Source organism: Glycine soja, chromosome 2 (assembly GCF_004193775.1).
Source record: "Glycine soja cultivar W05 chromosome 2, ASM419377v2, whole genome shotgun sequence".
Taxonomy (NCBI): Eukaryota; Viridiplantae; Streptophyta; class Magnoliopsida; order Fabales; family Fabaceae; genus Glycine; species Glycine soja.
The window spans coordinates 26837022-26853773 of record NC_041003.1 but is presented as its reverse complement, the minus strand read 5'-3'; the positions used below and the strand labels follow the sequence as shown (position 1 = coordinate 26853773).

General features: G+C 35.4%; 2 protein-coding genes and 1 long non-coding RNA gene across 3 annotated transcripts; all 3 read right to left on the bottom strand.

Moving 5' to 3' along the window:
• Positions 1-1416: 1416 nt before the first annotated feature.
• LOC114374186 lies at positions 1417-1959 on the bottom strand. Its single transcript, XM_028331801.1, has 3 exons — positions 1949-1959; positions 1670-1868; positions 1417-1568 (listed from the first exon to the last, which is right to left on the bottom strand). Exons 1-3 carry the CDS (start codon positions 1957-1959, stop codon positions 1470-1472), a joined length of 309 nt encoding a protein of 102 aa, XP_028187602.1. The 3' UTR covers positions 1417-1469.
• Positions 1960-2416: 457 nt separating this feature from the next.
• LOC114374177 lies at positions 2417-4198 on the bottom strand. Its single transcript, XM_028331790.1, has 4 exons — positions 4172-4198; positions 3253-4075; positions 2963-3171; positions 2417-2848 (listed from the first exon to the last, which is right to left on the bottom strand). Exons 1-4 carry the CDS (start codon positions 4196-4198, stop codon positions 2417-2419), a joined length of 1491 nt encoding a protein of 496 aa, XP_028187591.1.
• Positions 4199-4293: 95 nt separating this feature from the next.
• LOC114371366 lies at positions 4294-4926 on the bottom strand. Its single transcript, XR_003658042.1, has 2 exons — positions 4875-4926; positions 4294-4611 (listed from the first exon to the last, which is right to left on the bottom strand). It is a non-coding gene; the product is annotated as an uncharacterized LOC114371366 (long non-coding RNA).
• Positions 4927-16752: the final 11826 nt, after the last annotated feature.

Here is a 16752-nt window from a genome sequence, read left to right as displayed (position 1 = left end):
TCCCTAACTTTACATAAGTTTTGCAAAATAGTCCCTGTCGTTAAATTCTCAGGTGATGGCGTTAGTGAGGTGTATAGGTGGCAATTCAGTGCCACGTAGATTGTCCAACATGGCACTGAGGTCTGCATCTATAAATTTTCTCTCACACGCAAGGTTGCTTCTTCTTCCCCAAAAAAATTAGGGTTTACGAAGCTGCTGGTTGCTTCTTCTTCTTCTTCTTCTTCCCACACTGAGTTGCTTCTTCTTCTTCTACTCTGAGGCTCAGTCGCTGCTGCTTGTTCACTTGATTTGTCCATGTCTGCAAGTGGCAGCTGTTGTGCATTTTCTGGTAGTTTCATTCGGCAATGCCACCATGGAAGACGTGCAGCTATTCGAACTGCAAGAACAAGGAGGAACCCAGGAAGGTTATTCTATACTTGTGCATTACCCCAAACAGACCCAGATAACTGTCAATTTTTTCAATGGGTTGAAGAAGAAAACCAACTTTCTAATTCGTCTTCTGTCTCAAGAGAAACAATGGTAGTGGCTGATTTGAGGCTACAAATTGAAGCTTTGCAGAAGAAAATGAGAAATTTAACAAACATTGTGTTGTTAGGTTTTTCATTTTTAATTGTAATGTTAGTTTTAGGGGGAATGTATTTTAGGTAAAATGTGTAATAGCAGCTTTTGATATTGTAATTGTTGTTTTGCTGAAGAATTTTTAGTAGGAAGTAGCTTTTGTAGTGTAATAGTAGCTTTTGTTGCTACTGTCAATTGTTGTTTTGCTGAAGAATTTGTAGTAGGAAGTAGCTTTTGTAGTGTAATAGCAGCTTTTGTTGCTACTGTCAATTACCCATTTCAATTAAATATAATTTATTGGTGAAATTTGTTGCTGAAATTTGCAGTTTATTAAATATAATTTAATAAAAGAAAGAGAATTAGGTAATAAGAAGCAGCTCATAAAGTATGTTGGGATGGATTGTACTACTCCAACTCCAAATCCAACACAGTGTATAATTTATAAAAGAAAGAGAAGAAACATGATATCATTTCGAAGGGACAGCTTGAAATAAAAGAAAGAGAATTAGGTGATGGCACAAGAAAGAGAAGTTTATTAAATATAATTTGTTGTTATATAACTTTTTTAAGTTACTGAAGTAGCACTAAACTAGGTGGTCCTACTCCAACTCCAAATCCAACACAGTGTATAATTTATAAAAGAAAGAGAAGAAACATGACATTAAATCAATTTCACATAATATTTGACATCCCAAAGCATGGTAGTTAGAAGCAATTGTTCAGTAGGCCATAATGTTTACATCATTTCACATGCCAGTGAAGCTTTCAAAATATACAACTACACATCCTAATATCAAAATGCAACAAAAAATGCTTCTTCAGTTTTCTTCATCAGCAACCTTCAAAATGTAACAAAAAATGGGTCTTCAGCAACCTTCAGCAACCTTCAAAATGCAACAAAAAATGCTTCTTCAGTTTTCTGCATCATCTTTATCAGCAACCTTCCTTTGTTTGGCTCTTGTTATGGTTAGCTTATTCCTTGCTATTGGTGGAACAATAGTTGCAGGGACCTACATGCAAATGCCAAACATGAATAATTGTAATATATAAAAATGGAGTGCTGCAACAAATTAGGTTGAGATAAAAATACTTTGTTGTGAAAAATATTTACCATCAACTCCATGTCACTATCTTGTGACAAATGAGGCTGAGATAAATTAATCTCCACCGGATCTTGTTGAACATGAGCAGCAGCTTCTTCAGCCTCATTCAAAGCTTGTTCATCTTGAGATAATAGGTGGTCATCCTCATTTGAAGTTGATGGTGCAACATATTTCTTTGGCCTAACAGGAACTCCAATATTTTTACAGCTTTTAATGTTATGATTGGTTTGGCCACACCTTCCACATGTAAACTCAGGCAATTTCCTCTTTAGCTTATGTCCTGTGACATTGTCCTCATTTACAGGTCTCCTTCTATTTTTCTTTGGCCTTCCTCTTTGGACCCTTTTATGTGGTGGAACAGGGTGTGTATACTGTGTCTGGGCCCAATATTGTGGTCCTTGGACTGGTTCAATAAAATGCTAGTATGTCTTATTATAAGCTTCTATTGACAGCCACTCATGACACATGTCCTCAGGCTTCCCTCCTTTGTGAGTTATTGTTGCAATGACATGTCGGCATGGCATCCCTACATCAAAGTTGTAAAATCAGCACACATGTAGGTTAGGAATGAAAAAAAAACTATAAAGAACACAACCTGTTAGTTGCCATACTCCACAAGTGCATGTCCATTCACCTAAATTGACCTCAACCTTATTCCCCCACATGTGGACCTCATATCTCAGGCCCATGTTATCACCACATCAAATGGGAGTCCATTGATTAGCAAAATGAAATTATTTTTCTAGTCTTTTATACTACACTGGACATAATGGTCCAGGCTTTCCAGAAAGTTTAACCTTGCGGGCAGCCATGGTTCTCATGATATAACTTCTAATTTCTTCAAGCATTGTGATAATAGGCTTGCATCTATACTGCAGAATTCTGGAATTGAATACCTCACAAGTGTTGTTGCATATATTGTACACCTTGGGTATTGCACTGAAGTGGGCTTTTGTCCATGCTTGTTTGGGCCATTTATTCAAATACTCCCAAGCCTGGCAGTTGATTGTCTTCAAATGGGCCATATGGCCTTCAAACTCAACAACAATAGTGGATTTTGCACATTGCCACACAATTCCTTTAAGTTCCTTGCTTTTCCATTGCTTTGTAAATTTTTTCCAAAGATGCAAGACACAAAATCTATGAGGTGCACCAGGCATGACTTCCTGTAAAGCTGGAATAAGTCCCTGAAAAATTACAGCAAAGTAGTAAATACTTCTGGACTAGTCCCTAACTTATGTCATTAACTTCAATTAAATACCTAACTTATGATAACAATTGCAAATCACACCATGTCATACCTTTTGCATGTCTAACATGAAATTCCACCCATTCTGTATGTAATCCCCAAGATCTTCATGCAAAAAAGTTAAAAACCATTTCCAATTGTCTTTGTTCTCAATGTCCACAACAGCATAAGCAATAACATAGATGTGGTTATTGCCATCAAGCCCAACAGCAGAGAGCAAGTTTCCTCCAAATGCACTCTTTAGGAAACATCCATCTAGACCTATGAATGGTCTACATCTAGCAACAAACCCCTTGTTACAGCCAGCAAGACAAATATATAGCCTCTGAAATTATGGTGGACCTTCTGGACTTGGCATTGTGTTGATCTTAACTGTTGATCCAGGATTGCTCCTCAATAATTCATGTGCATAATCAAATACTTTGGCATATTGTTTCCTCTCATTCCCTTCCACTAGTTGCTTTTCTTCTTTCATGGCTCTCCACATCTTTGTAACTTCAATGTGCACTCCAAACTCTTGCTTGAAATATTCCAAAGCTTCAACACATTTAAGGGTTGGCTGCATTCTGAGTTTGCCCTCAAGTTTACTGACCACCCATTGTCTATTTGCTTGTTTGTTGTTCACTTCTTTGCAGCAATTATGGTTATGCTTAAATGTCTTTATCTGAAAAGAGTTTCTAACTTCATTCTTTGCACAGTAGATTTCCCAATCACAAAATGCCTTCTTGCATTTTGCTCTAGCCCTCTGTTTATCATTCTTCTTCCACTTGAACTCCCTGCCCATCAATATGCTATACTCCCTCAAGGCAGATTTAAATTCACCTAGAGTACCAAACTCCATCCCTAATTCCAACTTCTGTTCACCAACTCCACTACTTTGACTATATTGAGGATAAACTTCAACATCCTCATCTTCATTATCACTACTAATGGGGATATGAAGCTCCTCTGAATGATAACCATCTGTCTCAACTTCAGCTTCAACTTCATTCAACATACAAGAGAAATTTATAAACCACTCAGCATCTGTCTCATCACTGTTAACTTCCTTTTCCTCCTCACTATCAGCAACATCTCTCTCTTCACCACCAGCATCTCTCTCATCACTAGCTTCAGCATCCCTCTGCTCACTACCATCTCTTTGCTCACCAGCATCAGTATCCCTCTGCTCACCACCATCAATGGTGATCAAGTAAAAATTAATCATATTAATTAATTATGGTAACCATGTCGGACCAAGTACAGATGAATTAAAACTTACCTTCCTCATGGCCAGCAACAGGTACATCATCTAAATCATCCTCATTCTCAACAGCTTTTCGAATTGGATCACATTCCAAGTACAACATCTGTGAGACTTCTTCTAAAATTGGATCTACTTCATGATGAAAATAAACATTTATCTCATTCTCATTTTCAAAAGCATCCCTAACTAAGTGTAATATATCTCCATCAGTTGTACAACTCCTTAACCCATGATTAAAATCTAAGTCCTTATCAATCAACCAAAAACATTCTCCTATATTGCTATACTTCTTACAAGCTTTCACCAGATCATATAAGATAAATGCATTCAGGCAATCTGCAGATATATCCTCCCAAACGTCAAATTCTCCGCCTATATATTCAACCTTTCCATCACTGGCACGTGGAGTGAATCTTCCTCCATGGTGCAATACTAAAGTTATATTGTCATTCATTCTACACAATCAGAAACCGCAAACATTGTCATATATTAGGAAATAAAAAGCGCGAAGACGTTGACATTGTCAAAAAGCGCGAAGACACAATCAGAAACCAAAAACATTGTCATCTATAAAAGCAGAGCATCATAAACGAAAATAATAAAGGATCATAAACCTCCCTACGAAGCGCGAAGACAATGCAAATGAAACCCCTCAAACATATAAAACCCCAAATCAAACCACCAAAACAATGCAAACGAAATGAATGAAACCAATAACCTGACAAAAAGCGCGAACCCTCAATCACGAGAATGCAGGGGAGGGAAGAGCAAACCGCAAACAGTTAAAAAACCCTACAAGCAGTAAGACAGTGAAAGAGAAAATGGGTTTACTTCATTTTTGATTTCTTTTTAACCTAATTTTTCAATTCAGTCCTTGCCTTGCCACATAATATTGCTGACTTGGACTCAAACCTGCCACATTGGGATGCTTACGTTTGCCAAATAGACATTTGACTAACGGAGGAAATTAGATTTTAACAGCAGGGACTTATTTGCATAACGAAGGTAAAGTTAGGGACTATTATGAATTAAAATTTAAGTCAGGGACTAATATGCAAAGTGGTTACAATCTCAGGGACTAAATTGCATATTCACTCCTTGTAAATGCTTTTCCAGCTCAAGAACAAAGAAGAATTCTTAGACAAGAGGAAGCATCAAATATAGCTCTAAGAGTTAAACACAAAGGGAAGGTTGTAGTTACTACAAACATGTTGGTGATCACTCTAGAAATGATTCAAAGAGGAGATAGAATTTTACAAAGTATGGAATTTGCAAGAGAACTTGTCACAAGGAGAGTATTGTTGGTATAAAAGGAAGATACGCACTAGTGCAGAAAGCGCATTCTACGTTGGTTATTAATGACTTCCTATTTCGGTTCTGCACTGTCTTTGAAGCCGCCATTGTTGAAAGCAAAGACTTTTGATGATGGTCAGTTAACAACTGTCTTAGAATAGTCAACCATTCTAAGACATTTTTTTATTTGAAGACCGTCTTTGAATGAGACCATTCTAAGACGACTTTTAACTAAACACCATCGTAGAATGGTGCCATTCAACGATGGTTTTAACTTAAAAACCGACTTTGAATGATTGCACTCTACGACGGTGTTTACTTAAAAACCATCTTAGAATTCTCACATTTAAAGACAGTTTTTAAGTGTTGGATCAAGTGGCCTCGGAATAATTAAGAAAAAGGGGGGGGGGGGGGACGGGTTGAATTAATTATTAATGTGTGTTTACTAATTAAAAATTATCCTTCTTAATATTACTAGATTCTATTAGGCTTTTACTACTAAGTTAAGAAAGTAAAGAACAGAAACAAAAACTTAACCAAAAGTAAAAACGACAATTAAAAGTACACAATGGAAATTAAAGAGTGTAGGGAAGAAGAAGACAAACACAAGATTTATACTGGTTCGGCCACAACCCGTGCCTACATCCAGTTCCCAAGCAACCAACAGTTCTTGAGATTTCTTTCAACCTTGTAAAATCCTTTACAAGCCAAAGATCCACAAGGGATGTACCCTCCGTTATTCTCTTTGAACAACCAAGTGGATGTACCCTCCACTTGAACTGATCCACAAGAGATGTACCCTATCTTGTTCTCAGTATAAAAACCCAAGTAGATGTACCCTCTACTTGTGCCACAAAGGATGTACCCTCCAATGTGTTAGGACAAAGAATTCTCAGGATGTACCCTCTACTTGTGCCACAAAGGATGTACCCTCCAATGTGTTAGGACAAAGAATTCTCAGGCGGTTAGTCCTTTGAATCTTTGTAAGGGGAAACAAAAGATGTCTCAGGCGGTTAGTCCTTTGAAATCTTTTGTTTAAGGGGAAGGGAAGAATCAAAAGAATTCTCAGGCGATTAGTCCTTTGAATTCTCTTGGGAGAGGGAGAAGGGAGACACAAAAGAACTTAGACAGTTAGTCCTTCGATTCTTTTGGCAAGAGGGAGAAGGAATGAAAAAAAAGAATAGCACAAGTTTTTGGTCAATGAACTTTTCTTGAAAGAGAAAGTATTGGACAAAAACTTTTAGAAAGATGAAGAGAAATGAATCAGAAAGTTCTGTAAAAAACGTTATTGAAATTCATGCCATGGTCACATATTTATAATCATTTGATGACTCAAGTTAAAGTTTGTGACTCTTTGGCTATTTCTTTAAAACTAGTCACCTTTTAAAAATTGTGACTCTTTTGAAAACTAGTCACTTAAAAAGTTGTGACTTTTGAAAAAATATTCAGAAACAAGTTACTTTAAGAATTGTGACTTTTGGAAATTTATTTTTCAAAATCAGTCACTGGTAATCGATTACCATTATAGTGTAATCGATTACACATCAAAAGATGTGACTCTTCATGTTTAAATTTGAAAATCAAAATGTTTAGAAACACGGGTAATCGATTACAATTATTGTGTAATCAATTACACAAGTTTAAAATGATTTGAAAATGTTTTATCACTAGTTGTGACTCTTGAAATTTGAAATCTAAAGTTTTAAAACATTGGTAATCGATTACATGCTCATGGTAATCGATTACAACTTTGTAAATCAGTTTTGAAAACAATGCTGGCTACTGGTAATCGATTACTACCTTCTGGTAATCGATTACCAGAGAGTAAAACTCTTTGGTAAAAGATTTTGTGAAAAATTCTTGTGCTACTCAATGTTTTGAAAAACTTTTTTAGTACTTATCTTAATAGAGTCTTCTCTTGATTCTTGAATCTTGAGTCTTGAATCTTGATCTTGATTATTCTTGAAACTTGATTCTTGAAGCTTTTTGACTCCTGATTCTTTGGAACTTGCTTAACTCTTGATTCTTTGGCGTCATCAAAATAATCTTGGAAGATATTGCTTCCACATTAAGTATTAGCCGTTGTTGAATGCTTCCATTCTAGGATGATGTTTAGTTGAAAACCGTCTTTGAATAAGACCATTCTAAGACAGTTTTTAAGTAAACACCGTCCTAGAATGCTATAATACAACGACGGTTATTTGTTAATAATCGTCTTTGAATGCGTTCCATCTAATTATAAGTCGTGTTTCTGTTCCAGTGCACCTATTTCACCAAACTTGATTATAACAGTGAATATAAAACAAACTTAAGTATAACAACATAATAATTTGTACAAATTTACTACCATTCATCATTGAGATTAACATACAAACAAATTAAGCAGTTAATACTATCAATATGAAACATCCACAACAAAACAAATTACAGAAAATAATACAAATAATTCAGCTGATTATGATAGCACCTTGGACATATAAATAAATAAATGAATCAAATTCCGAGAGGCTTCATAAAGTGCTTCCTTAGGAGTTAAACTTCCATATGTCCATATTTCGAGCTCTTGTTTTTGGATTCCCATTCACATTAGAACGCATTCTATGATTTACATTTGGAACAACCATAAATGTGGCATCATATGCTAATCACAGGACCAAAAGCATTATTAAGAGGCCATAAGGATGGGAAGAAGTTGTTCACTAAATCATCAGACCATACTCGAATTCTGTTAGTAGAGGGTAGTTCCACCTTCAATACAAATGAAATAGCAATACTGCTAGTGAACTATTCATCACTTTTTCATTCATTTTTTTTTATTATCAATGGTAGACATTTATACATTGATATTCCATATAATCAACTATAGACTAATAGATAATAGTGTCACTAATATCTTCTTGTATACAATCATTTTGTATCCTATCTTTTCTTGTATGGCCACACATTCATTTAATATACCTATTTCTAACACTTACAGTATGCAAGGAATACACCAATAGGAGAGGCACAACCAATATACATTTGTCTGATATCCCAAAAAAGCGTGATATAATATAGATATCATTCTAAACAGGTAGACTATCACTATTAGAACCATGAACATAAATAGCATGGCCTTGGGTTTTGAAGCTCTGTGTTTAGCTAACAACCATAACTTCGTCTTAAAGTTTCATGTTGGGTTTCAGTTTAGCTTGGGGTTTTAATAGGGTTCAACTGCTTGATTTTGGTTAGGCACATGAGTTTCTCCATATTCCATTTAGGAAGGGCTAGGAAAAAAATTGTTCTCTTGCCTTCCCTTTTTAGCTTGCTTTTTTCTCTCCTCCTCCCAAAATCCAAATGCACCTTCAAAATGGGGGAATTTTGAAATGTTTAAAAAAGAACAAGGGATAACAGCAGGACCTTATGATCCAAGTATCCATTTTTCTATTCACATTTCACTATATGGTCTTTGGTAAATTATATGACATTGGCAACCTTAACTACCACCACCCTAAATGTGTAGTTTCCAACGTTGTAGTTCCAGACAGGACACTACAGTCTAGAGCACAGACAATATTCATGAAACTCTTTCCTTAGTTAAACTTTTTAGAACAAGGAAAAACTGTTCTTCTATGTTAGAGAGAGGGTGACATTGAGGAATGCATCACTAATATAAAAAATCATTATTAATTGCAAAAGGCATACCTTATGTTTTTATACAGTGCTCTGCGCCTCTCTTTTACCCTGCAAATTCCATGTTTGATCCCATGATTGTCCATGTAACCATTGGGCTATAACTGTGCAAGCTGAAGACAAGAAAGTTGAAAGTTTAAAAAATAAATATATTTGTCCATAGAATGCAAAAAAATTAACTTTACCTAAGTCACACAACATAAACTATACATTCAATATACACATACATATATGGTCTATTAAGTAGCATTAATGCTCCTGAAAGAAGAAAGTTGTTGGAAAAAAATAAAAAATAAAAATCCTCAAAACAAATTGCAAACCATTTTATTCGTTGTCTTCTAGGTGATGCAATCCTACCCCCCAAGGGCATTGGATAGAAGACTCCAAGAAGATTCTCATGAGCCTTAGGATAGATTTTGGACCCATGGGTTAAGTATGAGCCCACTTATCTTTGTACATATTAGATTAAGGTTTCATTATTTTTGGGCCTTGTATTTATGGCTCCATAGTATAGGGAAGGTACCCTAGTAATGTAGGATTTTTCAGCCCTTGTATTTTAGGACACCTATACTAGTTTTATATTAGGGGCATTTTTGTAATTTCACATGCATTAAGTGCACTATTTGATGTGTGTGTTGGGAGATAAATTTAATTGAATTTAGAGAAGCCCAATCCAATTAAATTTTGGACCATCTTATGGGGGAAGTGAGCATTTGCTTGCTACACCCCATTGCCACATCATATAGTCACACTTTGTGCATGTCCTTCATGCTTTACATGCCTCATGACATCTAAGCACACTTAATGGAGAATCTTGGATTTGATCTTGGATTAGTGGGCTGAACCATAGCTAAAATTCACTAATCCTAATTAGTGAAATTTTGGCTCCACAAATTCAAGTGAAATTTGAATAAGAAGTTCAAATTTCCCTCCAATTTTATGTAACACTTAGGCTATAAATAGAGGCCATGTGTGTGCATTTTTTCAACTTTGTGATCATTTTGTTGGATCAAGTGGCCTCAGAATAATTAAGAAGGGGGGGGGGTTGAATTAATTATTAATGAACCTTTACTAATTAAAAATCTATCCTTCTTAATGTTACTAGATTCAATTAGGCTTTTACTATAATGTTAAGAAAGTAAAGAACAAAAATAGAAACTTAACCAAAAGTAAAAGTGATAATTAAAGCGCACAACAAAAAATAAAGAGTGTAGGGAAGAAGAAGACAAACACAAGAGTTTTATACTGGTTCGGCAACAACCCGTGCCTATATCCAGTCCCCAAGCGACTTGCGGTCCTTGAGATTTCATTTCAACCTTGTAAAAGCCTTTACAAGCAAAGATCCACAAGGGATGTACCCTCCCTTGTTCTCTTTGAACAACCTTGTGGATGTACCCTCCACTAGAACATATTCACAAGAGATGTACCCTCTCTTGTTCTCAGTCACAACAACCCAAGTAGATGTACCCTCTACTTGTACCACAAAGGATGTATCCTCCAATGTGTTAAGACAAAGTTCTCAGGCGGTTAGTCCTTTGAAATCTTTTGTTTTAGGGAATGGGAAGAATCAAAAGAATTCTCAGACTGTGTCATTTTGAATTCTTTGACAAGGGAGAAAGGAGACATAAAAGAATTTAGACGGTTAGTCCTTTGTTCTTTTGGAAAAGGGAGAAGAGAGACACAAAAAGAATTCAGGCGGTTAGTCCTTGGCGAATTGTTTTTGGCAAAGGGAGAAGAGAGACACAAAAGAATTCAGGCGGTTAGTCCTTTGTTCTTTTGGAAAAGGGAGAAGAAAGGCACAAAAATAATTTAGGCAGTTAGTCCTTGGCGAATTCTTTTTGGCAAAGGGAGAAGAGAGACACAAAAAGAATTCAGGCGGTTAGTCCTTGGTGAATTCTTTTTGGCAAAGGGAGAAGAGAATGAAAAAGATGAATAGCACAAGTTTTTAAACAAAGAACTTTTCTTGGAAGAAAATTTTTTGAACAAAAACTTTTAGAAAGATGAAGAGAAAAAGAATCAGAAAAATTCTGTAGAAAGAAATGAAAGAAGATGTTGAAAGATAGATTGAAAGATAGAATGATTGAAAGAGATGATGGATCATATTTAAATTCATGCCATGGTCACATATTTATAATCTCTTGATGACTCAAGTCAAAGTTTGTGACTCTTGGCAATTTCTTTTAAAACTAGTCACTTAGGAAAGTTGTGACTTTTGAAAGAATCTTTAGAAACAAGTCACTTGAAGAATTGCGACTTTTGGAAATGAATTTTTTGAAAACAGTCACTGGTAGTCGATTACCATTAAGGTGTAATCGATTACACATAAACAGATGTGACTCTTGATTTTGAATTTTGAAAATCTTAACGTTTTAAAACACTGGTAATCGATTACATGATTATGGTAATCGATTACAGCTTTGTAAATCAGTTTGAAAAACAATGCTGGCTACTGGTAATCGATTACTACCTTATGGTAATCGATTATCAGAGAGTGAAACCCTTTGGTAAAAGATTTTGTGAAAACTTCATGTATTACTCAATGTTTTGAAAAACTTTTTAGTACTTATCTTGATTGAGTCTTCTCTTGATTCTTGAATATTGAGTCTTGAATCTTGATCTTGATTATTCTTGATTCTTGAATCTTTGCTTGAAACTTTGCTTAACTCTTGATTCTTTGGCATCATCAAAATAACCTTGGAAAACATTGCTTCCACAATTGAGAATTACACTTCAAAGTTCAGACCTTATTTGAGGCACAAAATTTCTTGCTCTTTCTCTCCCTCTCCCCCCACTCATATTCTCCTACCTTCAAGCTCTTATCCATGGCTTCCTATGGTGGTGAGGTTTTTCTTGACTCATATTCTCCTTGAAGTGGCGTCGCCAATCATCTCCTTCTCCATTCCATTGCCATTGAACTTCAAGAAGCAAAGAACTCCATTGATGAAGAAGATTCAAGGCCTACAAGCTCCACATGGAGCTACGTCATGTGGTATCAAGAGCATCTTCATCTAGGTGATGTTCTTTTGCTTCCTCTATCTTTTTGTTCGGTCAATTTGCTTTAATTCCTTGTTTTTCATCTTATTCTCCATGTATATCCTCAATTGTCTTGTGGTTTGGTGCTTTTTAGAGTAGATTGAAAAAAATAAACCGATTAAATCTTAGATCTACACTTGTTCTTGCATTTCTATGGTTCAAATTTTATAGATCTACTCTTGAATAATGTTTTTCTGTTGATTTTAGGTTCTATCATTTTTCAGTAATAATCTTCTTGTGTTGAACCTTTAGATCTAATTTTTCTTCCAAAATATTGATCAGAAAAAAAACACAAAAGTCTAAGTGTAAATCACTTAATCCATGTTGTCTTAGAGTCATGTTTAGTCATAATAATTGTCACATTATGTTCTATGTTTGTGTTGAATTTTGATTTTGTTGATTGAATTCTAGATATATTTGTTCATGTATTCTTGTCATTCTTAGTCTATCTTTTGAATTTTGAGTCTAATTCACGCATGTTATTTAGTTCATAACATGTGTTAGACAAGTGGCCTCAATAACTTAAGAGGGGGGGGGGGTGAATTAAGTTTCAAAATTTTCCCACTAACAAACTTTAACCCCCCTTTTAAAAGATAGGCTCAAAATATAGAAGAAGAAGAAGAAGCAATTAATTTTATAATGTTCTTTTAACTATGCAAGACAAAATAATCTGTATTAAAATAACTAAGATTAGGGAAGAGAGAAATACAAACTCAATTTATATTGGTTCAGCCACTTTTCGTGCTTACATCTAGCTCTCAAGAAATCCACTTGAGATTTTTCACTATCTCTGTAAATCCTTTACAGACTTTGAACACACCTTGGGATACCTCACCTTTGTGTTCAATATTCTCACAATCCAAGAGACAAACAATCTCTTGATTACAACAAAGTTTATGAGATGAACAGGAAGATTTCTCTCATTTAGAGTAGATGATACAAATTGAAGATCCTAGAAGGGTTCTGAATAAATTTGCTAGTGTTTGGCCAATATTTGTTTAGAGAGCATTTGACAATTAAGTTCTCTTAGAAAAATCTCTTTTTTATACTTTTCGAAGTTAGACACACACATATATATAGGCCCATTGTGCCTTTTCAAAATGATTTGAAGAGATGTGTCTTTTCAAGAAGCTTTTATGAAGTTTTCTCACTGATAATCGATTACATGATTCTGGCAATCGATTACACAGTTATATTTCTAAAGAGTCATGACTTTTCAAAGGTTTTTTGAAATCTCTTCACTGGTAATCGATTATAGGAGTTTGGTCATCGATTACATAGATCAAAATTCAAACAATTTTGTGTCATTAGTCAAAAATATCTTCACAAACTCTCTGGTAATCGATTACACAGTCTGGTAATCGATTACCAGTTCAAAAATGCCTTTTTGAACTAATTTAGCCTTTGGTGAAAGAGTGTTTGATACTAAATATGTTAAGGCCAAACTAAAGCAATCAAATTGAGATTCTTTAAACCAACATACTAAGTTCTTATCTTAGATTTACTTGATCTTGTTCTTTTGACTTGATTCAATCCGTGCTCATCAAGTAACCTTTTTGGCATCATCAAAACTTGCATGATATTCATTCACATTCTCCCCCTTTTTGATGATGACAACCATCTTTAGGTAATACTTTGGCATCATGAAAACCTGAATTATATACATTCACAACATGTTCTAAATCAATTCCTAGAAGTAGTCTTGTTGTTGAACTTTGTTTTGTTTTTTAAGTTTCCTATATGATGCCTATGAAGAACGTGGGTTGTGGTGCTGAGTTATGGCTGGATTTGTGAATCAAAATAAGTATTAAGCTCTCTTGAATTGTGTTATTCAAGAAATTTGAGCATAAGCAAACACAAATTGTAATTATCCAAGCCTTAAGCAACATAAACACTACTCTTGATTTCTAGGTTGAAATTGTTGGTACTGGCAGCTTGAACATACGAACTTGTAAAAATTACTGGGATTTGTCACTGAAAATTTTGAGCTGAAAAGTTTACTTAATTTTTTATACATCTGGAAAAAAAATTATAAAAAAAGAACCAAGTGATTTGGATAAAAGGAAAAAATACTAAAAATCACACAAGTTGGCAGGAAAATCAGGGTCCAGGAAAAAAAATAAAAGGGAAGTGTGCATGTTGTTTTGGCTCAAAATTTGTTCTATAATTGGTGCCTATTTTATACCAATCATAGTTTTGAAATTTCAGTTGAAAATTAGTATGAAAACAAGTGCCAAAACTAGAGGTTTCTTGAGTCTTATTTTTTTAGTTTTTTTTACTCTACTCTAGAGCCATTCCAGGTTTCTCTTTGAGTCCTAGCTTGCTTTTGTGTGCTTTTCATTGCTTTAATTGTTGAATAATCCTTGAAAATTTGTCTTGCTAAAACTCTATTGGTTTAGCTTTCATTTCATTTTTTGGTCTTTGGTTAATTGTTGTCTCTTTGTTTCCTTGTTTGTGAGTTGCCATATAGGGAATTGGAAAGGAAGATTGGTGTCATCCCTTGAAGAATTTGAGTCAAGAAGCAAGGGGCCAACCACCTTAAGAGCTATTGGACTAAGAAGCACTCCAAATTGAGCAAATCACTAAAGAGAGCACAACCACCAAAATTGAGGACTGTTTTGTAATTTTGTAATTGACAATTTACTTACCTTCATTGCTTTCAAATTTTGTAACAAAAAGGCCTTTCATTGGAAGTGTGTTGGGAGCCTCCAATAGGTTACCAAACTTCCATTAGTGTGTAATAATTTTAGGCAATTTTCCCTTACGATAGTGAGTGTTTTGTTGAGAACCTTAAATGTGGTCATCCAAACACTCTTAGGATTTGCCTAGTTTACATTTCTTGCACTTTAATTTCTTGCTTACTTTCATAGCTTATTTTCTTTACTAGTCATTCCTAGTTTATCTTGTAATTAAATAATACTTTCTTCTTTCTTATCACGCTTATCTTGAGTTCTTTTGAACCCTAGCTTTTACCTTTTACAAACCCCCAACAAGAAAGAACCACAACTTAGGAACCAACATGAGTCATCATTCATCTAATGTTAATGATGAGGGTACTAGTCATAAGGACCTTCTATCTAGAATCTTAGATGAGTTAAGTTCCCTCAAGTTATGGAAAGAAAAACTACAAAGAAAAGAAAAAGGAAAAGAGAGGGTAGAAATAAATCAAGATGAGAGAGAACAAATAAGAGAGGAAGAAAGAAATGGAAAAAAGAAAAACATGCCTCCTATAGTAGTCATGATTTTTGCAAGAGCTTAAGTGAAGAACTTAGTGACTATTATAGAGGAAGGCATAGGTCACATCCTAGACCTCACTCCAATAGGAGAGAAAAGGAAAGAAAACATCAAGAGGTTAACATTAACCTCCCATACTTCCATGGGAAGGACAATGTAGAGGATTATTTAGATTGGGAAATAAAGGTTGAGCAACTCTTTGCTTGCCATCATACAAGTGAGGAAAGGAAGGTTCCTTTGGCTACCCTTATCTTCCAACTCTATTGGTGGAATTTCCTTGTTAGGGAAAGAAGGATTCATGGGGATCCTCCAGTAGAGTATTGGAATGACTTGAAAAGTGCCCTTAGGAAGAGGCACGACACATCCCCTTCTACTATGAAAGGGAGCTTATGGACAAGCTCTAAAGGCTTAGACAAGGGACTATGGGTGTTGAAGAGTATAGGGAAAAAATGGAACTACTCCTTTTGAGAGCTGGGCTTAGGGAGGAGGAAAGAACAAGTATTTCTAGGTTCCTTAGTGGGCTTAATACAGAAGTGAAGGACAAGGTTGAGCTCCTTCCATATAGGGACCTAGATGACTTAGTCCAACTTTTCATAAGGGTAGAACAACAACTTAAAAGGAAGCCTACTTCAAAATCTTATGGCTCTTACTCTTATCCAGAGAAAGACCAAGGTCAAGGCATCTTAGGGGCTGCACCTTCTAAGCTCAAAGATGATAAGGGGAGGACAATAGAAAAGTAACCCCCTAAGGCTAGTATCAAGAGAAGACTAGCTCTATAAAGTGCTTTAAATGTCTTGAAAGAGGACACCTTGCTTTTCAATGCCCCACCAAGAAAATCATGATTATGAGAGGCCAAGACATTTATATAGCCAAGATGAGGTTACTACTTCACCTTCCTTTAGTGAAAGTGAAGAAGCAAAATAGGAGAATCTAGTGAAGAAATCTACCCCTAAGAAGAAGGTGACCTTTTAATGGTCAGAAGGCTTCTATGAGGCCAATCTTATGACTTGACCTAATCTCAAAGAGAGAATATTTTTCGCACAAGGTGTAAATTTTTTGATAACACGTGCTCTCTCATTGTAGATAGTGGTTCATGTTGCAATTGTTGAAACACAAGATTAGTCTCTAAGTTGAGCCTTGCTATCACTCCCCATCCAAAGCCTTACAAACTTCAATGGCTCAATGAGCAAGGGGAGATGATAGTCAATCAACAAGTGAAAGTGCCCTTCTCCGTTGGAACATATAGGGATGGAAGTGCACTTCCCATTTGTACATTTGACACGTGGATAGAAAAATTTCCCCCCGCAAAGATGGTGCATTATGTCAAGTAAATTGCAAGAATTCTTCAACACCATTCTCATAAT